Below are 23,883 nucleotides of genomic sequence, written 5' to 3'. Positions count from 1 at the left end.
AAAAATAGATTTTAAGAATGTTCTCGTAGAAGAGAAATTCAAGCAAGGCATTTTCCTTCAAAATTCAGCCAAGGCTATAAAGCTGTATTATCAGAGTAGTTATCCTTCCCCAGTCTTTAGGCTTCTGACCCCCATCAACGTGATACAACTGCACCTGATGCTGAAGTTGTGGATTCTTAAGCAGCCTGCCAGGCAGACAGGCAGATGGGTAGTTTTCTGGCAGTGATTTAGGTCTTGATGCATCTGGATTTGCTCAGAAAAGTCTCAACCAGCTCTAAGAAAAACACATTTTAGAGCAAATCATCACTTGTCTTCAGACTTACCTCTTAAAACTGTGAAGAAATGTTAGCATCTTGTTAAGGTATGTCATCTGCAAAGGGTTGTAGTTTTCATTGGCAGATGATGAGAAGAGTCAATAAAGAATTTTTTGTTTATGTCTTCATGCCTAGATATAACCAGTCTTGGCTGCAAGCCAGCTCTAGTCTGCAAATAGTGCAGCTTTATGTTAGGAAAGCATCAGGTCTCTGCAAATTCCCCATGCTTCTCCTCTGGTTTGCAGTAGAGGCAATACAAAAACATCATCACCTGCTCTTACTGGGAAACAGGACGACAGACCTGCAAGGAGGCAGGGCATTTCAATGGCAATATCCAGGCTGTATTATTAGGTAAAAGAAATCTGCATTACCTCTGTTTCCAATATTCATGTCTAGAATGCAGAGAGTAGATTATGTGGTTATCTTGTAGTGATTTGACCTTGGCTGGATGTGCCCACTGAGCTGCTCTCTCACTTCCACTACTCAGCAGGACTGGAGGAGAAGACACAATAAAAAGTTAATGAGTCAAGGTAAGTACAGGGAGTTGTTTGTGAGATAGTGAAACAGGCAAAACAGACTTAGGCTAACTAGCAACAGAGTAAGATAATGAACAGCAAAAAAAATATCTGAAACCACTTTTCCACCACCTCTTCCATCACAGGTTCAACTTAACTCCCGGCTGCTCCCTGAGCAGCACAAGGGCATGGGGAATGAAGATTGCAGTCAGTTCATAATATTTTGTCTCTGCAGGGGTCTGCTCTGGCACCTGGAGCACATCTTCCCACTCCTTCTTTCACAGTGGTGTCTGCAGGGCTGTTTCATGTTTTCTTTCCTATCATACATTAGCATTCCTTAAATGTCTTTTCACACAGGCACCATCAACACTGGTGATAGACTCAGCTTTGTCTGGAAGCAAGTCTGCCTTGGAGCTGGCTGGAATTGTCTCTGTTCAACATTAGGGCAGATTGTGCTGGTTTCTTACAGAAACCACTTCTCCAACACACCTCAAAAATCTTGCCATATAAACCCATTACATATATAAAAAAAAAATATTAGTGTATCAAGGAATTGTTAGCAAGCTTAAGATAATGATATGATTATTATGACTTTGTCTCTTTCTTTCTTTCTTTCTTTCTTTCTTTCTTTCTTTCTTTCTTTCTTTCTTTCTTTCTTTCTTTTTTTCTTTCTTTTTCTTTTCTTTCCTCCTGCCTTCCATTATTCCTTCTTGCTTTTCTTTTATTATTCAGAATAGCAGTACTAAGGCTCTCAGGTTTTTAATGTATCTGTGTACTTTGGTTATCACTCACTCAATCTCCTAATCCTTTCAGTCTTCTCTTCTGGAAAGTACTGGTATGGGACCTTACTGACTTGGTACTAATATGCCAGTGGAGATGTACATAGGTGAAATTCTAGTCTGTTTCCTTTTTTCCACTTTTTTTTTTTCCATTTTAAAAATTTATCTAAAGCTAATAGAAGATACAATTACTTAACTTATAGCTATTGTGTTTGAGCATATTTATAGTTCCTTTCCCTTTGGGATTAGTGTAAAACCCCATTTGATGTCCACAAGTTTGCTAACACTGGAGTGGAATGCAGGTATCAGCTGAGATAAAAAGGCTTCTGATCATCTACATGGAATATAGGTCAGATCTCCTGGGATTTGTGAAAATGTATCAACTCATAAAATTAGATTATTTCTGCAGTTCCTGACCTCTCCTGAGAATTGCATACATTTAGTGACAGCACAAAACTCATGGCATTAATTTATAGATTGAGTTTGAAGTATTGACAAATGATGTATGGTTGGCTGAGCCTGGGGAGAGTTCAGTGAAGAACATGGTAATTTACTGCTTCAAACCTAAAACACACAATCTATTTTTCATTCTCTGTCACTATTCAGCTTGCATTACATTTGGCTACTTATGGTGTGTAAGGTATATGGGATTGTTGGCAGGTTAACAGTTTAAGGTCTTTTGAAACACTTTTGTCAGTGAATGAAAGCAACCTGAGAAGAGTAGTATGTGTAAAAGAGCACAGAAATTTTTGTGTGCTACTTATGTGCACTTGACCATGTATTCAGCATTGGATATTCTATTTCACATAGAGTCTAAGCATGGAAACCTTGGACAAATTTGTGTACATTCAAAAAAATCAAACCAGACCATAACAAAACAAACTAAAGGTAAGCATTCAGTGTTCGCTGTCCATCCATCATTCATTTTGAGAGTTTGCCCCAACCTCTAGTGGTACCAGCATTAGCACAGCCCCATGGGCTGTTGGGCAATCAGAATGGCCACTGCAGCCAGGGTGATCAGTAAAGCTTCTACATCTGCATTTCACTGCTGTCTAGTGTTGAGAACTAAAGCAATTTTAAGGCTGAGCAATGTGTTGGACTGCTGCAGGTATGTAGTGATAGGCAAAGACAAGGTTTTATGTGACTCTTGTAAAATCTTTCTAAAGCTGTCCCAGTTTTTATACCTGCAGAGCAAAGCTGTTTAATGCATTGCCACAGCCCATTCAGTTTTTTAATCTCTCTGCTAATATTTAAGGGGAAAACATATTAAACGATGACTTACTTTAAAGAACATAAGTAAATAAATTTTAGATAGAAATAAGTCCAAATTTCAAAAATTCAAGTTGTTCACTTTTCCTGGATTTTGGAAGACTGCCTTGGATATGGTAGATATGCAAATGAATCGTTAGTACACCAATTGCAGATATTCCAGTTACCAACCAGTGTATTCCCAGACAGCTCAGATTCTTCTGTTTACAGTAATTAGTGATCCTGAGTGTCAATTTCAAGCAAGGCAGTAATAAATTTTTCAGACAGGACATGTCCTTTTCCTTGGTAAATAAATAAAAATTATTTCCTGTGTCAGTTTTACTGAATGAGTCAATTTGGGATGTTCAGCCTTAAATTATTGGAATTCTTTTTTTAAGTAAGGCCAAGAAGCAAATTGAGCTTCAGATGTCCAAAGAAGTTTAATTAAATAATCCAAATTTATCAGTCATAATCATTGCTTAATGTAGTTTTAAAGGGCTTTAAAAAGTGCCCCAAAATATGTTGCTTTTCTTCAAATCAGTATGGCATTTAAAGCAATTCAGTCTTCTCTATATGTAGATTACAATGAAGGAGGAAAATATCAGTGTGTTTTCTGTAACTGCAGAATGTTCAATAGCACTTATACAATGTTTTCACAATCCATGTAGATAAATTATCCTGTTTGCTTTTAAAAAAGCTTTCTTTTTTCCCAATACCTTTCCTAAAGCTGGTCTACTTTTAAAGTTTTAAATTATTTAAACTGCTTCAAACTGCTTCTAAATCTTCCTTGCAAAATCTGAGTTTAAAACTGAAATAATTCAATGGAAAACAAGCATAGAGAAGCTGTTGTTGTCTTTGAGGTCTCAGTCATTTAGTGAGCTTTGTTTCTCATTTTGTTTTCAAATGTATAAAATAGTGTATTAATGTGAAAATAAGGCAAGTGAGGTGTTAATGATGACAAATATATTAATTTCCACCTCCTGCTGAAACAGCTACAATTGCTATGAAAAATTCTTATAGTAATGGAGATTCAGTTTTTATCAATTTGTAAGTGTTCCAGAAGAGAAAATAAACATCATATTGGGTTTGAGTTTTCCAGGTGTTTGGTGGATCAAACTTGCAGTGCGGTTTGATGGGTTTTGATGACCATCTATTGTGGCAGTTCTACTACAAATCAAGCAGGTTTAGAGTTGCTTCATGTTAGATGGAGTTCTTTATTTCTTAATTCAAATTGACCGATCACTCACTTCATGCCATAGTGAAGTCAGAATCAACAATTCTGGTCACAAAAGTAATGCAAATAATTCTAAATGTATCCAAGTATATTAATAACACATTCATATAGTGTTCTGGCATAGGTTAGAGGGTTAAGATTCATATTCAATAAAATTTATATGACATGTACTAGTCTTCTAATGTCTTATGATGATTAGAGGTTTACTCTGAAATGAAATCTGCATATTAACTGGAATTATGAGGAATGTTTGTCTGCTTCTTAAGGATAGAACATTAGGTCTGCTAACTTTCAGGACAGCTGTACATGTTAAAAATGTGGGAGATTTCTTATTTTTTCAAGAAAAAGGATCTGGATGTGGACTTAATTTTGCAATCAATTTTTTTTTAATCCAGCAACATAAAATTACTAGTAGCTCTTGTGAAACTATCATTTTATTGGGTAGCATTAAGGAGTATTTAGCCTGCATTTTCATGATCATGTAAGGCAAAGTTGAAAAATTAATCTAATGTTCCTTGTTTGTTTTTAAACCCAAGCCTTTCCTTAAAAATGTGTGTAGTTTTAGAGTTAAAATACATACATATTATTGTTATTTTCCTAATAATGAAATAATATTAACTGTCCAATTATATAGAATCATTTGTTTGTAAACTAGACATATTTTAAAATATTCCTATATTTAGGATAAAATTATAACCCTATTGGTTAGCAGAAAAATTAAGCAAGCTTAGGATTAGTGAATAGGAAAAGGGAATTAGGACCATTTCATCACCTTCTAAATAAGAGCAATGGCTCACTAAAATAAATTATCTCTGTTTCATAAATGGGAAGGACTTTATAAGGTATCTCCCAAAGACACCCCTTTGGAGTGCTTCTGTTGGAAAACAATCAACTCCATTTCAGAATGGTACTTGCTCAGTGGCAGTGTGAATTTGGCTGTCTCCTTTACAAAGTTCTTCACTGGCCAGACCTGTCAGTAGTTTAGCATTTGGTTTCAGTTTCAAGGGGGAAAAAAATGAATCCTGTCTCTGAAGTTTATATTCTATAAATAAAACATGAAATCAATATTACATCTGTTACTGATAATTTTGACTGGACCTAGAAATTCAAATAATCAAATCAGAGAATTTGCTGTGAGTTTATGAAATAAATATAAATAATAAATGTAAAATTAAAGATAATTTGAATGTGCTTAACAGACAAGCCTCTAGATAATTAAGTTAACCTGTCTAGGAAGACAGAAATGTGTTATGTTCTATAAAAATGAATCCAGTAAGAATGGCAAAATATCTTGCTGTGTAGCTTCTGCTTTATATTTTAAACATCAACAATATTACCATGGTAAGTTTGTTTAAATGTTTAAGGAGGGTAGCCTAAACCTTGCTATAGCTTGCAATCACCTTGCTGAAAAAATAAGAAGGGAATTAAATAGACAGCCTGACATTTATCTCTGCTTTTTTTTCTCTAGTGATGGAAATGAATTAATGCAGGAAACTTAAAAAGCCAATGTAATTCCAAAATGTTGCTGCTCAGTGACAGTGTGAATCTTTTCCAAGTTTAGTACAATGTCCATGACATCTGTGTGATGCAAGAAGCAGTGCTCCCAGCATATGTCACTGAATATAGCAGTACTGTCCTGCTAATAAATGCTGTCCTTGCTGCTGTATCATCATGCTCACCAGCAATAAAGTAGAAATCAGCAATATTCAGATATGTACATAACCCCTACCTTATGTTTGTCTGACAATATTTCCAGTGTGTGCTGGGTATAAATAGTTTTCTTCTCATATGGCATTTCATATCGGCAATCATCCTGTTTTTTCTTGGAAGAGTTTGTTATTTCTGGGAAGTGTTTATTATTTTTCTGTACAAATATGATTTAGATGAAGATATAGTTTACTGTGGTTAAGAACCAGCTGGAAAGGAACTCTAGGAATAATATGTGTCATTAACTATTCCTTCAAATGCAATGCCCTGCTATGCATTTCTTGATGTCTGGATATATCCTTGGGTTCATATCCTATCAATATGTGTAATTTTAATTAAAATGCAGACATGATTATAATAAGAATTTATAGTGCAAGACAGCAATCTAAGTGAAAAAAACTTAACATCTTAATATCTAAAGGCTAACTTATAAAGTCTATGATCATGGTAGGAGAAATGTGAGGAGGAAGAAGTTGGAAGGAGAGCTGTATGTTTCTGCATGTTGTTTTGCTGATCTACTTTATAGGCAGTTTGTCACTGCATGCCTGAGAAGTTAAGAAAATAGTGGTAGCCCATGAATTATGAGATTTCAAGTAATTTTATTTTTTTAAGCTATAATCTCCTTTGTGAATCAAATAGTTGGCAGCATGTGAAAATTTGTATGTATGCTGATGAAGGCTATTTTGAATTCTAGTGGGTATTATGAATGCTTTCTGTGATGGAGGTCACAATGAAAAACTACAGATTTATAACTCGAGGTAGCATATTTGTAAAAATCTTTATTCAGATCTGGCTGTTTGTACTTAGAAACATTATACATGTATTTGTTGATATAAACTTTGGGCTTCATGAGAGATCAAATCAAGGGAGTAAATGGAGTTGTCCATTTTTTCTGATATAAAAAGAAAAGGTTTCTCTCTTTCTAGCTCAGTAAAGCGTTATTTCTCCAAAATGCTACTTGTCATTTGTACAACAAGTTTTTTTTCAATCATGCTTCAATCTATTATATTGCAATACTAGTTTTGGTCATGAAAACTAATTTCTTTAATTATATATTTTATAATAATTCCATGAAAAGACATATGTTAAGGTTTATTGTGAAAATGTAAAGAATAATGATTGTCTTCCTAGCCTTATCCAATTCAAGAAAAAAAAAAAAAAGGACAGAATTATGTGTATAGTAACTCTTTATTACATGCTTGTTATTATAATCTCATTGTAAGACTGTGATGCAGGAAAAAAAAACGTAAAGTCATACTTACTTGTTTTGACTAAATTAGTAAACCCCTGCTCAGACTCACCTCAAAACTAAGAAGGGCTTTTTTTCTTTCTTTTTTTTTTAAGGCAGTGAAACTTAGGAGGAAGCCACTCCAAGCAGAAGGAAGAGCAGCATTTAAGTCAGCAATTTTCTCATTTAAAATTATTAATGCAGAAAATAGGAAAGGCATATGGCAGCATAAGAATTATACTTTTGCCCATTAGTTGAGTGTGCTGATGGTGCTGAGTAACTCCTTTTCAAATGACAGTGATCAATTTTCTCGTCCCTGCCATTAAAACTCATTTCTCTGTAGACTTTTCTAGATTGCTTTCTCCACAGAAAGGTATCAGCCATGGATTTGAGTTTAGCCTAAGTCATGAGAAATTGGGATCTTTTGCCTAGAGTCTCAGTAGGGAGCACAGAAGACCAGTCTTTGCCAGTGTGTGACTTCATCTCCTCTGTCAAGGAAAGGATAATCCTTCCCCTCCCCTCTAGTTGTGTGTGTGCCTAAAATTCACTTCACAAGTAAACTGTTAGTGGGCAATTGATCACCAGTGTGCATTAATTACAGCTACATCTTCTGTAGATACTGTTTCTCACTCTAATCAGCCCCTCTGATTTACAGACCTAAATCCTAATCTTTTGCTGCAGTTCTTGCTTTATATGGTTCAAAATATTAAATTTAAACATTTTCTATACTTTCATGATGAGTTGTTTACCCTTAAATAAAGATGAAAGATTTTAAATAAAGCAATCTTTCGTCTGTGAGTCTCCAGTTAACATGCCTTAAACCATTTCAGCAGAGCTCTTGAAGTTTCCAGTGATTTAATCTTGGTATTTTCTGTAAGATTGCATTTGTCATGACTTATTTTCTTGCAAGAAAACGACACATAATTGAAGATGGATCTATTTACTGAAGATGGTTCAGCAAAGGACATGTTTTTACTTTTCTGAATCTTAGAAGTCTATTGAATTAAAAAAGAAAAATAAAAAATATCCTATTAAGTAATGAAAGTATGGATTATGAGTTTCAGCTTCAAGCATCTGTATCTTCTCAGGTAGTCATTTGTGTCTCTTACTTATTGATCATGATGTAGAGATCTCAGTGGTGTATAGTTAAAACCCAGTAATCTAAAATTTCCTATTTTAGATACAATTTTTTTGGAAGACTGTTATTTACAGGAAATAGATGGAAATCATCTATTTTCCTAAACATTCAAAGAATGTCCATTGTCATTAAATATTTTCTAATTTAAATAATGTTTACATATATCAAATGTAGAACTCCACTTTATACTGGGAATAAAAGATACAAGTTTAAAATGAGAGTAAGAAATTGATAATGAAAAAATAATCTCCTTTGGGTTTAAATTCTGTAGATGTGAAATTTGAGAAAGGCTTTTCTAATTACATTTCCTTTGGTACTAACTCTAGACTATGAACTTTTAAGATTTATTTCTTTGCAGTAGCACCACATTAAAAACCCCCAAGAATAAAGTGAAAGACACAGAGTCATTTTGAACTAATACTTTGTTCTGCCTCGGAGTAAAGTTTTTATGCAACTGAGAATCAAGTAAAGGACATACTGCATTATGATCTCAGAGATTATTTTAGTCAGTAATTGCTTTGAATGAGCTTCTTTACACTTCCAGTGCCATAAAAACCTTCTTGACTCTCATAGTAGCAAGGACTCACATATTCAAAAACAATAGTTTTAGAGTTTGGGGGAAAAAATTTGCATTTGCATTGGCAATGGAAACACAGAAAGAAAAACATTTATTCTTTCTTTGTTATTATGAAAGTCATGTATAGTATCATCCAGGAAAAATTTCCTAACTTTTTTACATTGGAAGAGGGCAACAATAACACTGCTCTCTGTGCTTGGCCAAAATTGCACAACTTTTAATAAATCTTAAGTATTCATAACTTGAGTCTTGCTTTAATTAGGCATGCTTAGCCAAAGAAAAGAAGGGAGATTGCTAAAACTTCCAAGTGTGTTAGTTGCTGTCTGCTCCTAATGATTTGATGCAGAGGATATTCAAATGGCTGGAGTGAAAGTTATATATTCAAAGGCATAAGGGCAATGAAGCATAGAGTGGAAATAGTATGTAGTTTTTCTTCTATGTATTGAAAATAGTCCTTTTCACCTTGATTTTGTAAAAGAGACTAATACTCTTAAAATTACTTGAGTTATCTAGCAATATTTCTAATCTTCAAGTGACAAGATTTGTCAATACTTCAAAGATAAAATTGAATATTTAGGGTATTGAAAAAGAAAAGTGAGATGAACCCTAGGATTTGTACCTAGAATTTGTTTATTTGGGTATTGGATTCCCTTACTAGACCATAACTTAAGCACTTGAAAATGGAAAGGAGGCATACTTTGCATTTGCACAAGAGGTATTAAATTTCCCTTTCATTTAAAAACCAGCACTATAACTTTCCCAAGAGGAATAAAAATGTTGTGGGAGTAGACTAAATCTGAAATGCTACCAATTTTTAAGCTAGAAAAAGTCTATTGCTGACTGCCAGTAATGGGGTAGCAGCAAAAGTTGATGTGATAGCATCCTCTTTGTGTTACGTTCCTGGTGACAGACCTTTTCTGGACACTTGACTGATGGTGTTTATGCCATTCCCACTACTGACACGCTGCCTGAGGTTATTTTACTTTCATGCCATTGCAATTTAACATTAATAACAGTTGAAACATGTATGAATTGACAGTCCTGGGGAACTGTATAATTCCCACGTCAGATTCTTGTTACTGGCCCATTAGTTTCAGACAAAATGTAAATGTTTCTTCTATGTTTAGGCAGGTTTTCATAATTCTTTCTTTGCAATTTAAAGAAAGTTTGAACATTAAAGAAAGTTTGAATTGAGAGTGAAATTTTGCCAGGCATATTTTTGAGTAATGATGTCAGTTCACTGTTGATCTGTTGGACATACTAAGACTTGATAAACATTTGTGGTATAATGAGAGCTGCTAGTCTCCAGCATGAAGTAGAATACATAATTTTTAAGAATATTTATAACTCTACCCTCAAGGACTAATTTATCCACTGAATCACATTTTCTTCCTGCAATGGCATTATTCATTTCTGTAGGACTAATCACAGACTAAGGTGATATACACTTCTTATTAATAGCAGAAATTGCCATTTTCATGAAGAAAAAAAAGGAAGACAAATGTCCTGTAGTTACATTGGCAGTAATATGGAGCAAAGGAAATTCCTTCCTTCTAGGCTATTCATTTTCCCATAGACTCTTCGTTTTTCAAACAAGTTGTCAGAGTTCTGTTTCTGTATGGAAACTACTTTCTCAAGCAGCATTGCATATGGGGAACTTTGCTTCTTGCTGCTTTAATGGACAAGAGTTTAATAGACAGTGACATCAATATGACAAATGTTTTAAAATACTTTTCTTGCCTTCAAAATTATTGACTTAACACTGTGCATGTTTATATTATAGACAGGACAATAGACAGACTAGTAGCTGTGTGCTGGTTATATGTAACCTCTTATCAGACCTGCAGAAACAAATAGGGTATTTTCATGAAAATGTCAGCTTTGATATATCTCAATAAATACAGGCATATGCAGCTGGCTATTTGCAAATATAGGTACGTAATTAGATAAATTATCAGAACCCTGTTCTTGATAAATCTTGCATCTCCAGATAAGTGTGGCAGGAATAAGTTTTAAAAGCTAATAAATGTCCTTAATAATTATTGCAATTAACTGTACTTCCCTTATGCCAACTCAAGTTTAAAATAGTACATAATTAGGAAATGAAAGTTTCTTTTTGTATATATTTTTTGTATAATACTTGCATAATAATAAAAAGTATTGCTGAAATGAAAGGTGTGTATATCTTTAAACTAATAGCATAATCAAAAATATGCATGATTTTTAATAGCTGTACTTCATTCAACAGTAAGGGTGTTATCGTATTAAAATGTGTAAACGACAAGTTTTTGAGGAACATGACTCACGAAGAGTATTTTCAAAGAATAGTTTCAGACTTCCTTTAACACGTTTTGTCACTGTTAGAATATATAGCATTTTCAGTAAGTTAATATGATTTAACAGCATATGTGGTTTTCCATCATGAGATTCCTTTGTCTTTTGGTTCAATGATTTACACTTAATAGCAAAACACTTTATTCCAGGTGAAATATTCAAGAAAAATATGAGAAAGTTTCCTTAGAAGTAGTGTTATTTGAAACACAAGGAAAAATTCTATATATGAGTTCCACATGTCATAAGATACCTTCAAATATAATTGGTTAATAAAAAAATAATCTTAATAAACCAGTCACTCTCAGAGTTGCAGCCCATTATCTCTGTTCCTTTCTTCTTGAAAGCAAGTTTTAGTCTACATACAGAATACTATTTATTGTTCTTTCACAATAAATAGAATGTATGTCCCCTTCATTGCTTCCCAGCTATCACTCAGTGAAAATTTGCCAAATTCATGCATAGGCAGTGTTAATCAGTAATACTTGATTATACAAAATAAGCTCGATCCCTCTGTTCCTCTGGGCAAAGATATGAAACAACCACGTTGCTTTAGATTTCTATCTGTATTTGAGTGTGTGTGATGTGCTCTAGTAAAAGTACCCAAAGTAACAGAGACGTGGTTAAATAACATATTTTAAATATTTATAAAATAAAATTATTTTCAAATCATCAAAGGATGATCTATATCCTGATAAAGGAGAGATGTTTTCAAGGTATTATTGATTTTGATAAGAAATTACATGCCTGCTGGCAGTAGTATTATTTGTTAGTAAAAAAAAAGAATAAAGTTGCTTCATATATTTTATGTGGTGCAGTGTAATAGCACATCAATCCTGTGGGAATTCTATAATATTTTTTCTTATTAACTTCTAATTAAGCCCAAGTGATTTTTAGAAGAGATAAACTGCCACATTTTTCAGTATCATCTTTCCTTCTTGGTAGAGAATATCAGGTCTAAATCCTACTAATTTAGCCAGGAAAGACCCTACAGTTTCATTCAGGGTAACTAATATTTAGTTGGATTTATTCCTCTTATAGACATAATTTGGAAGGAAGAAGAGCTAAACAATTTGTACAGCAAACACATAAAAATGTTTCAGAAATGAAGAAACTAACATTTCAGATTTATACAGTTTGACATCAGGTAAAACATGAAGATGTAAGTGAGGTTTTTTTATTTGCACAAGGACTATGTTTGTTATCCCCCTCTAAAATTGTAGACATGCTATTTCCAGCCTAAATTCTTAACCTCATCACTTTATGTGGTCTGCATAAGAAGGGGAAGAGGCCTGTCTGTAGGAGGTGCATATAAATTGAGCCCTTTTATTTACAAATTCGATAAACTGATGCTTATAGTGATGGAGTGGATCTCCCGAAATGGAGGGCACTGGACTGAGCAGGAGGGGTCAGCACTTCGGGGCCTTATCTCAGCCTAGAGGCATCCAACTGTGCTGGCAGCTTGTGGTGGTGGGAGATGGAATGCTGCTGTAGGGTTGTGCCATGTGAACACAGAAGGAAAACGTGGAAGACCATGGAGTTACCAGGATTCAGAAGGTGTTTGGTTAAGTCCACACACAAAATACTTCCTAAGTTAGGAGTCTGAAAACATCCCTCCTCTAGCCTTAGAGATCTAGAGGATCTAGAGGCCAGATAGAAAGAGATCTAGAGGGTTTCTAGACAGTGAATTTGAAATCTGAATAGTGAATTTGAAATGGGTCTATATATGTTTCATTGCCCCTCACCCCTTCTTGGTAGAGAATGTTGTGTATAATGATTTATTTTAAAGTGTAAGTAGCAGAAGAACACTTTTACTATGACAAATTCCTATCTCTAACACAATTTGCCGACATTATTCCATCATTGCTGTTGTATCAACAAACCAACAGCATCCTGTGGTATCACCTATGTCCAAGACAGTGGTCAGACTAGGTACAGCAGCACTGTAATCACCTGAGAACTGAAGCAGAAATGACACATAGCCTCCGGCACGACCTAAAACTCAGATCAGCTGCAGGAAAACATTGCCAATAGCAAGTTGAGTAACAAGCTTACAAATTTGCTCCCAGTAATGTTTCTTGTGCAGTAAACAGTTCCTATTTAAGGTCTCTCATCTCTTTGCATTTTATCTCATCTCATGAGATTTTTATTGTAGAATTTTATAATTAAATAACAGTGAAGATAATAATGCAGGTATTTTGATTTTATTTATAGCTGTGAAAGCATGCTTTACAATTTATCATTCAGTCCAGGAATTCAGTTATCTTAAAAGGAAAATAAATTTTTCAATGACAAGTAGCAGTTACGACTAAAAACTCTGCATTTACCACCAATAAATCTAATCTGCATGCATTAAAGAGGACAATTTTGCTGACACTTTTTTATTACTTGGTTCCATAGTAATATTTCATCTGTTTCAGTATATGCATGTAATCAAAATAAAGAAGTAATTGAGATATCTCTGTTTTCTGACGTGGTACCTGGCATTCTTAAAGATTGCTGCAATGACACATTTATGTACTGTAAATTATAATAATTTTTTTTTGTATCATAAATAATATTTAATTTGTTACCCAGAAGCACAAGACATTCTGTAGACATTTTACAGAAGAATGGCAGGTTGCTTTATTAAGGCGCATGGTGAAAGGAGAATCAGGGTTTTGGTGTTGAAAAGTGACTCACCTGCTTCTAAAAAAAAAGGTTTCACATGTCCATCAAGGAAAAGGTAGAAGGCAATTCCCTGCAAGTAAGCAATATCTATCAGAATGCATTAGGCAGGACTAACTCATGCACTACCTTCATACCCTTGACCTTCCACACACATTTGTAGGTAACGTTGATTCTTCTGACAGCAGACACAAATCCTCACAGTTCTGTGGGCAGATATTTCAGTTCTGCATTGAAACTATATTTCCCGTAGCATCAAGTCAATCATTTCTGTAAGACAGAAATTTTGAGTTATACAGCAGTACAATGCATGCTATAGCCTACACTTTGCAAAATATAGCCATGATCTTAGAATGCTCATACCAAGATAAGTTTCTTCTGTATGGCAGTTGGAGAATGGTCTACTCTGAGCCTAATCATCAGTGTCAGGCAGCAATAAGGCAGCAGCTTGAATTAAACTGCCAGTTGAACACTCTGAAAGGGGTTTTTTGGATCCAAACTTTCAAGACCTAGATGTTCCTGTAAAAGAGATAAGTAAGTATATTGTGAGACAAAACAAGAACACATAGAAGAAACAGCTTCCTAAAGCACTTCATTTGTTTGTTTGTTTCCAAAAACATCTACTGGAAATTTGCTGTGAGAATACATATAAGTTGAATTTGTAGCTTTTATGTGAGTCCTCTTTTGAATATATATTGATGTTAAACTGGATTTATGGGTTTACCAGTGCGTTTCACTTTCTTCTCAGATATTCATAATATTAGAAAGGTTACATAAGTGTTTGTTTGCCATCATCTCATTCTACATTTTCAGCACAAGCCCTTTCAGTCTGGGTGCAAGCACAATAAAAAAAAAGTAATAAAATGTTATATCCTGGCCACACTCCAAGAAAAATTGCAGGCTTTATATAGAGCTATGCATTCTGTCAGCATATATATTGTTCTGTGACACAGTTTAGGCAGAAAAGAAGCAAAAAAAATCACTTTCTTCTCAGATATTCATAATATTAGAAAGGTTACATAAGTGTTTGTTTGCCATCATCTCATTCTACATTTTCAGCACAAGCCCTTTCAGTCTGGGTGCAAGCACAATAAAAAAAAAGTAATAAAATGTTATATCCTGGCCACACTCCAAGAAAAATTGCAGGCTTTATATAGAGCTATGCATTCTGTCAGCATATATATTGTTCTGTGACACAGTTTAGGCAGAAAAGAAAAAAAAAAAAAAAAAAAAAAAAAAAACCAACATGGGAGAACTTGCCGAGATTTGCACTGTCACCTTTGTGCTACCAGCTTTGCCCATTGTTTGCCCTGCCTTCATCTATAATTGGAAGCAGATGCTGGGTAACTCAATGGCATCTCAACTCTCTTACCTGTGTGCTCTGCTCCCTTGCCCCATCCACATGCTGCCAGAATAGGGCAGCGTGGCTTAGGGTCCAGTTCTATCATCTATGTCCCTGGCATGAAACTGTCTCCATGGGAAAATGGGATTATTAGGTGTGGCTTCAGTTCAAAAGACCTCGGAATTATCCAAGGAAATGGCAAACGCTGAAAGAGGGGAAGGGAAAATATACAGGAAATTTCTTCATGTATGAGTAGAATAATTTTGGAAGTAGGTGTTTGAACAAACTCATCTTCCTTCTTTTAAAAGCTGTAAAAATTTACAGCTGTCCAGAGATAAGCCTTTTCTCTCCTTGCTTCTGTCAGGGAGGCTGCATCCATAGCAGTGTTGAAAAAACAGTGTCCTGTTACCTCAATATTTTCTTTTCACCTATGAAGCTCAATGTCTTCTGTATGTTACCGATAAAATGTTCTGTCTCTTACCACTAGAAGGTGAGGATGTTGACGACCAACTTTGGGAATCTGTGTCCTGAGACAAAGACTGCAAAAAAGCAGGAAGGGTTAAGGGATACCACTTTCCTCACAACACTCTAAAGAAGCATCCCCAAAGTCTTGTGACACCAACCATATATGGTTCTCAAAAATTCCAAAATAGGCTCTGTTATTTCAGCTGTTTGGCTGGGAGCTTTGTCAGCTGATAGTCAGAATAACTCAGGAACAATATGGATCTGTTCCAGGATTGTTCAAGACGCTGAACAAAAGAAGGTATCCAAAGGTTCTTGGAGACCTGGAACTGCATGCCTGTCTCCCTTTCTTGTCCAGCAAATATTTGTATGAGATCTGTGTCTAACCAGGCAAGGATTTGAGGACTGTACCAATTCGGCTTAGAGGAGTTTTTCTCAGATAAAAAAAATTCACTAATTCCAATGATTCATCATCACTAAATGCTTTGGGGCTTGCATGCAGTATTTTTCTCTCTCCCAGTTTCAGCAGTACATTGGAGAGATTGTCACAAAATTATTTTCCCAATGTCCCCAGAAAAAGGACTGAAAACCTGGCAGTTTAATGCAAACATTTCTAGATGACTGGATCCCCCTCACTGTCAAAGATGATCAGATAGAGACTGACTGTGACCATGAGGCTCAGTGAGTGTGTGGTGCTGAGCCTGCTCTCCAAGAACTTTCCCTTAGGTGAAGTCTTTCCTGTAAATAAAAGACAGTCAGGGTAGTTGCATGATTTTTCTTGGTTGTAGTTTCACACTGTGTTAGCTCCAACTTGAGATTATGCATGTTTGACCGATGCCAGGGATTTCATTATGTTAAATTTGGGAAGTGGATAGGATGAAGCTGAAGTTGATTGGGAGGATGTTGTGTTGTGTGTGGGAATTACGCCTTGTGGAGTCCACATTTTGGTGGACTGGCAGATACAGAGGTCTCATATTGCATCGATGGGAAAGTCAACTCAGAAAGGATTGGGAGGTTTTGAGTCTTCTTAAAAATGTTTCAACTAATCACCAAGTTGCCCTGAGACCAAAAGAAGGTGAACAGAACTGAAGAAATTAATTATTCAGAATACCTTGACAGACATAGTCTTTCACTACAGCAGAGAGGGAAATTTGGCATTTGAAGAGCATTTTATAACTGTTTTTCGTTTGGTCTTAGAAAAATGCTCTAACACCTTTAGAAAAAGAAATTGCCTTAAGAGTTCAGAGTTCTACTAAGTATTCTACTAAAAAGCAGTAAAGAACATTTCAGCTATTATATATGAAGTTTTTGTAAATTGCATTTTTCTTTCAAGAGGGCTCACTAGAAATATACTGCCTTGAAAATTCACTATTCCTCTTCTTTGTTAGCTCCACCTCCTATCCTCAAATTTGAGGATGGAAGATGCAGTCCTAATAGTGTAACCCATTTTAAAAGATTACAAATTGAGGCAAAGAAATTATTGTGGGACTTTATGCTAATAACTCATGTTTCAACACAAAAATATTGTGATAAACCTTGTCAGTCAGAAAGTATTGATTTAACTTCACACTAAAAAGTTGTGAAGTTACATCAATATTTTCTGACTGATATTTTTTTTTTTTTTAAGTATCAACATGAATGGATTTCTTTCTGTTTCCTCAGAGCTAGAGGCAGAGGAGTGGTGCAAGCATCTTTGCATGGAATGTCTAGGGGCCAGGCTCAATGACATAAGTCTTGGGGAACCAGATTTGCTTGCTGCTGGAGTCCAGAGAGAGCAAAATGGTAAGTAACTTTTTATTTACTCCTAGGTCCATTCTTAGATGATATCCCATTTCATCTTTGCTTGTGCTTGTTGTTGTGAGGACTTTTGCTAGTAGCTGAAAGCACATCCTTAGTAACTAAACATTTGGATATGCTTTTGAAGCTCAAGCCTATTTTTTTTTTTACAAATAAAGATTATTAAATTCCATGCCAAATAATACATATAGAGTGACTTTTTATCTTCATTGTGTTCAGATTTCCCTGTCATGGGAAATGATGGCCATGATCCTTCTGTTTCTGGAAATGATGGCTTCTGTGCAGAGGAATAAAGCAGCAGCTGTTGGTTTGCAGCATTTTAAGGACAGTGATGAACATACCAACAGCAATTTGAACTGCAAAACACATATTTGCTTTAAAATCCTACCCCTCTTGAATATTGAAGTCGGGATCATCTAAATGCTGTCAAATATGGGTGAAAAGGGCAGTGACAGATGTTAGTCAGCACTAAGCCTGAGTTGTAAGTCTTCATCTAAAGGCTATTTGGATTAGACACATGCACAGGAAGAATACTAGTGGATGGAATAGGCAATAACAAAAGAAAATCTGTGATTACCCTGTCATTTAATTCCTATTAATGAACACGAGGGCAACACAAAATGTGCTCATTTAGTCCTCCCTAAATTACAGCTCTCAATGATTATTACTGTCTTGATGCTTTTATAAGATCCAATAGCTTTCAACAAAGTAATAACACACCCTGCCTCAATGGTCATAAAATATCAAGCCAGCTATCATTATAAACAAAATTACGTAATTAAATTATAGAATGTATGGCACTGTATTTATTATATTATTTCTCTGAACCTAATAGCACACAGCATGAAATATACAGAAATCTGCAAGGAATTCTGTTCAAAAAGCAGACATGTTGAAATGGGATTTAAAAGAAGTTCAAATGTTCATAAAGTTGTTTACCTGCTATGAGACACAGAATTCAATTTGTAGTCTCAAACTACTTAACAAAGGGAGAGCTACTAATGTTGTAGGAAAGTGATAATGATCAGACAGCACTCAAAGCACCCCATCTGCTGTATGTTCATAGGCTATAGGTATAAAACTCATCTGCATGCTGCTGAAGAGAGAACTGTGTGAACAGGTGGAGGTCTTTCACAAATGTGAAAGGAAATAAACCTCGTCAAAAAGCCTGGGATGTGAACAGAAAAGTAGTTTGAAATTTGTCAAGCTTTTTCTGCAGTGAATTCATGTACTCTCCAGCAGCTTTTGGACGTAGATGCCAAATATTACATTTTATCATGTTCTTGAAAGAGATCCAGTTAGATCTGACACATGACCTCCAGGAGGCATATATTAGTTCTGTTGTATGAACTAGTCTTGATTCAACTGCCTTAGTCTAGAAATTAATTGCTGTGTTACCAACAAGCATATGTGACCATAATTAGCATCTTTATTGTTCTAAGTAAATAAATGAAAGGAAACAAAGAGGCAAAGCATGTATTTGTTGTACAAATCACATGAATAATAATGCATGGAGGGTATCATTAGCTGCATTCTTTTAAAACAAGTGACTGAATACATATAATCCAATATTTGACGAGCATCCTCTGCTAAATCATTAGTTACAGTATCTCAAACAAGTAATTTTGATACCTATCCTCATCCTTCCCTCATCCCCTTGATGCACAACTTTGCATTTTAATAAAGCATGTTTGAAATTCAAAGTTATCTTGTTCAGAGGCAAAACAAATTCTGTTGTGCATGTCTTTTAATCAACTTAGAAGGAGGAAAAAGTGCAGAGATTCTTACTATAGGTATGAAATTTGACATTTTGTTCATTTATCTGTGCTGTAAGAACCTGCAGTTGCGCTCAAATTCCTGTAGCAGATTTCTTCAGTTGAGTGGAATCATGCCTTCAGTTTACACTGGTTATCTTATCCTGCAAACCTGGCAGTGTCATTCCCCACATGACAGTGTTATTGAGAAGGTGGCTAGTTCCAGGGTGAAATCATTTGTTGATTTGGGTGACATTATTTCAGATTTTTAGTTTATTTCCTTGCATTTTCCCCATATGCAGCTTTTACACACACATGCTATCAAAAACAGTAGTTCAAAAGATACCTCAAAAACTTTTGAAAGTGTACTGAACTTTTGCTTATAAATATTCTTGTTGAGCTTTTGTTGTCCTGAAACTGAAAGGTCAAAGTTAATTTTACAACTGAGACTTCATGGACAGTGGCTATGTATATGAAATGTCTAAAATCTTGCTCTTTGTGAAAATAGAATCTGTGTCACTCTCTGGGTAATTTTTATTTTTTTGTGTTACATAAAAGTTGAATACCAAAGTACTACCTTTGTACTACCTTTCATTTCTTTAAAACATATTGCAAGTGTGTCAACTTCATAGAATTTCTGTGAGTTAGTCCTCTTGAGTCAGCCAATTTATTGAAACTGAGATGTGAGAATACAGTTTGTAAAACATGTAACAGAGTCTCACAGCCTCAGCATATAGTTTTAGGCAAGTTCTGTTGCCTGACCCATACAAAGGCTTTCTTTCACGTCACTGAACAAAAGATGTCTTACTGTTTGAGCAAGACCATAGATTCTAAAAAATATTATAGTGCTAATGGGTTTTCAGTTTTGGATGCTTATTTTTTTTTTCACTTTTAAAGGCTAAAAGACCCTGAATAATGGTGTCATACCGTTCAGATCTCTATGATATAGCAGGTGTTAATACATTAATCCCAAAAGAACAGGTGTATTAAGCATTAATTGCATCCCATTCCACTGAGGTTTTTTCAAATAGTTACGTTTCACTAAAGATTTTCTGAAACGTGTAAAATTTGGTAAAGATACCTCTTTGGACTAGAAAAGCTAACCTAATAAGGTGGGGTTTTTTTCATTAACTGATTTACCTTTTCCAAGAGATAATACTTTTAATATGCAGTGTTCTTCATGTGTTCCACTATTTCTCCATTCTTGTTCTTAAAGGACATTTTAATGCTGTAAGGGTGTTCACCAAACATAGCAGATAAATAAATTGGCTGTCTCTCAAAAAAATCCCCAACTTTCTGATGTGTAGATTTGTAGTTTCTGGTGTGACCGCCAAAGCCACTACCCTCAGTTTGAAACATTTGAAATAATTTCTCATAATTGCTATTGTTTATGCCCTGGGGCCACTAAAATTGCTACCTGCTACTTCTATTTTTATACACAAAAAATTAAATTTCAGAAAATATTTGGTAAAGAAAATCTGCACGGTTTCTCACATTTGTTTAATACATTTTTTTAGTATTTCTGAGCCTGTTTATCCCCCCAGTCTCGCACTTACCTTCTGAGATGAGCTTTAGATTTGAGAAGGGAAGACACTTGGTTCTCTGTGGCAGGAATGGAACAACATGGTTTGCAAACAAAATTGCTCCAAAGGCTGGCAAAACTCTTGTTTGGTGTGCAAAGGCCGTACAATCACAAGGCAGACCTGTCACATGACAATAGAAATCTAAGGTACCTGAAAGAGTCATTCTTTTATAGCTCTGGTTGGTCAGTACGTGCCAGTGGGGTCTGTTTCAGCATATTTGAGGTGTTGTTTGAGCCTCCAGCACCGAGCAGTTCTGCAATGGTGGCAGCAAAATGAGGCAAACTGTAGAGCTGCCCTGCTTCTAGCAGAGGGCTCTGCTGCTGTGTCTTGTAGGAAGGATAGAGAAGACATCTAAGCTACTCTTACGCAAAGCACATCAGTAACAGGAAGCTTCTCACTGGATTTCAGCTCCATTATTGCTTCCCAGAAGTATTACCACAACTCTTGCTGTGCAAACTCTGCATAGAAAATGACTATTAGGTGGTTTTCTTTAGAAATTTAAGGCTCACAACTAATGGCTGCTTAGCTTGGAATGATGCACAAATTCCAATTAAATTGAGATGTGAAATGAAGCTTCTGTTGCTCTCTAGCCATTTTACCTTCTCTCCTGCAAATCTAAGTGATTTGTTTGTGTACCTCAGCCCTATAGCAGCAACCTTGTTTCTGTTCAAATTTCTTTTCACACTGGACATGGTCTCTAGCATTTAGTAACTTCCCTTTAGATTATTTGCTGAAAAATTAAAATACAGTATGAAAGCAAAAGCAGTAGAGGCCTCACTTCAGAATCCTATTCAGGTAATTTATTTAATATAATGGCAGTGAAGCTTTATATGCAATGATAAGAAAAGTAATAATACACAGTTATAACTCCATGAAAGAAAATCTGGACTAAGTTGGATTTGATTACACTGTTGACAAGTCTTCTAAGCAATATGCTGTGATTCTTTCATGCACATTTCATAATCCTTAGGATTCTCAAGCTGCTGCTAGAAGAAGTTGTGAAAGTAGAGTGTTGACTTCATTTGGAAGAACTGGAAGCTTCCTTTCCAGCTCTCAATGCATTTGGAAGCATTTGCAATACACCCCAAAATGTAATGACAAAAACAAATTTTGGGGTTTTGGGGTTCTTTTTTAATTTATATTATCCCAGGTGATGTCATATCTAGAATTTCTCCATTCTCACAAAGGATAGTATGTCCAAAGTGATACTATTTTCATTCTTTATAAAAGGAAGCAATTTGAAAGATGTCATCCAAATGGACAATATACAATAACAGACTATATTTAATGTGAAAAAGAAATCAGAATATTCAAGATAATATTGGTTAAAAAGGCATTATATGTAGACTATTAATAAATTCAATTTTTAGGAGCAGGTGCATCTCTTTGGGGAAGATTCTATTTCTATCAGTTTTAAATACTAAATAATAGCACTAAAATAGTTGAATACTTGTACTAAATAATTTTCTATTAAATGTTTCTTGTACTAAAACATTTTCTATTAAACTTTACTTGTAAACTTGATGTAAAACTTGAAAAAAATGGGCAAATGTTAAAATGCAAATTTCTAAACTGAAGAAAAGGCCAGATCCATCCTTTGCTGCTATATCTTATTTACTCCTAACTCAGTCCTGTGATATCAATATGAGGCTTTTTAATTATGTGTTTTGAGGCTTTAATTTTAAAAAAAAATTACTCCATGATAAATCTAATTTTTATTTTCAAAGTCTGGAAAAGTTTGAAAGATAATTGAATTTTTGCTTTTCTCCCTGCCTAATATTTAAATTAGTATTTAATAAAATTACTTCCTTTGTAAGGTTTTTGTTCTTTCATTGGTCTTCCACAGGAGCAGCAGTCTTGCTTCCTGGATTTTAATTGCAAGAAATTCATTAATTCTTGTTAGTAAAAATGTAGCTTTTCATAGTGAACAACGTCCTTGAATCCTCAGAAGAGGATTATGAGGCATTTCTTTGTGCTACATATTGAGATTACAAACGACAGCCAAAGCATAGAGACTTTGCAATTACATTCACAGCGCTGACTTGTTTTAGGGCATTTTCCAGGGTCTGTAGGATATCTATAATTTAATACATAAAAGCACTTTGCATAGTTTTTTATTCATCTTCTGTTATCCTTAATCCATTTTTATACAATAGGTTTGTTTGTTTTTTGTTTGTTTTTTTTTTAAATCAGTGAAACACAGACAATTTTATTCAGAAAAGGAAGGTGTTTACAGTTTTAATGTTAATCCAGTGAGACTTCAGATTCTTCTACTACTTACCACTGAAACAATTTGAAGTTTTTACCTACCTTTATATTTTTATTGAGATGCTTACATTTTTAATGAATGCAAAGCAGAATATTTATAAGCAAAGGAAAAAAATTTATTTCGAAATCCTGGTTCCTCACTGTATATAGCAGAAGGGAACATTCTAATAGCCCTGAGATATGAATAAACACAAAATGCTGCACCTTCCAGACTTTAAGCTCTCTTTTCACCTGAAAATTAGCCGCGGTTGGTCAGCAGCAAAAGTTTCACAGGCGGAGGAGTTTCTTTCACATATAAATTGAATATTTGCTTTCAAGTCCTTTACTTATTTATGTAGGTGCTACCAACTTGGCTGTCACCTTCTATAAGTAATTTTTTACCCATCATTAAAGCTGAAATGAAACCAAGCATCTGGACTGCAAGACTGCAATGTCATCTGGTCGGTTTTCCATCTGGGATGATTTAACCAATGGAATCCAGTGATAAAATGGCAGCCATCAGGATCACTGGGCTCCCATCATTGTGCTCCCCCCAGTACAGCTGGAAGGCCGAGAGCATTTTGGAGTTGCTGCCAAGTCTCTGTCTCAGTCAATATGCTCATTTTCATAAAGACTCTTATGCTTCTATGGCCTGGAAAGCATTATTAAATGTCGTATTCTTGCCAAAGCCCAAATGCTAAACACCTTTACATGCACTAAGTGTATGATGAAGCATTGCTCTGTTTATTCAAGGAGATGGGAAAGAGCAGTCACATTGAGTGAAATAATAAGTGTAGCAATATATCAACATTTTTTTCTCATCCTTGCTCCCCTATTCCCTGAACTTTGCTCTTACCTGTTCAGAGAAGGGTGATAGGAATAGGAATCCTGGGTGCTGAGGAATTGTTCCTGTTCAGTCCCAGTCTTATCTTGCCCAAAACATTGCATCTACTTGTTTGG

General features: G+C 35.1%; 1 protein-coding gene across 1 annotated transcript in view; it reads left to right on the top strand.

Moving 5' to 3' along the window:
• DOK6 (docking protein 6) overlaps positions 1–23,883 on the top strand; it is a 239,576-nt gene that overhangs the window by 126,758 nt on the left and 88,935 nt on the right. The window contains exon 4 of the mRNA XM_041399372.1: positions 17,205–17,324. Within this exon, the coding sequence (XP_041255306.1) occupies positions 17,205–17,324 (120 nt within the window). The remainder of the gene's footprint in view (positions 1–17,204; positions 17,325–23,883) is intronic.

Source organism: Onychostruthus taczanowskii, unplaced genomic scaffold (assembly GCF_017590055.1).
Source record: "Onychostruthus taczanowskii isolate IOZ18803 unplaced genomic scaffold, ASM1759005v1 scaffold16, whole genome shotgun sequence".
NCBI lineage: Eukaryota > Metazoa > Chordata > Aves > Passeriformes > Passeridae > Onychostruthus > Onychostruthus taczanowskii.
Note: the sequence above shows the minus strand (reverse complement) of the source record. Positions and strands in the feature narration are given on the sequence as shown.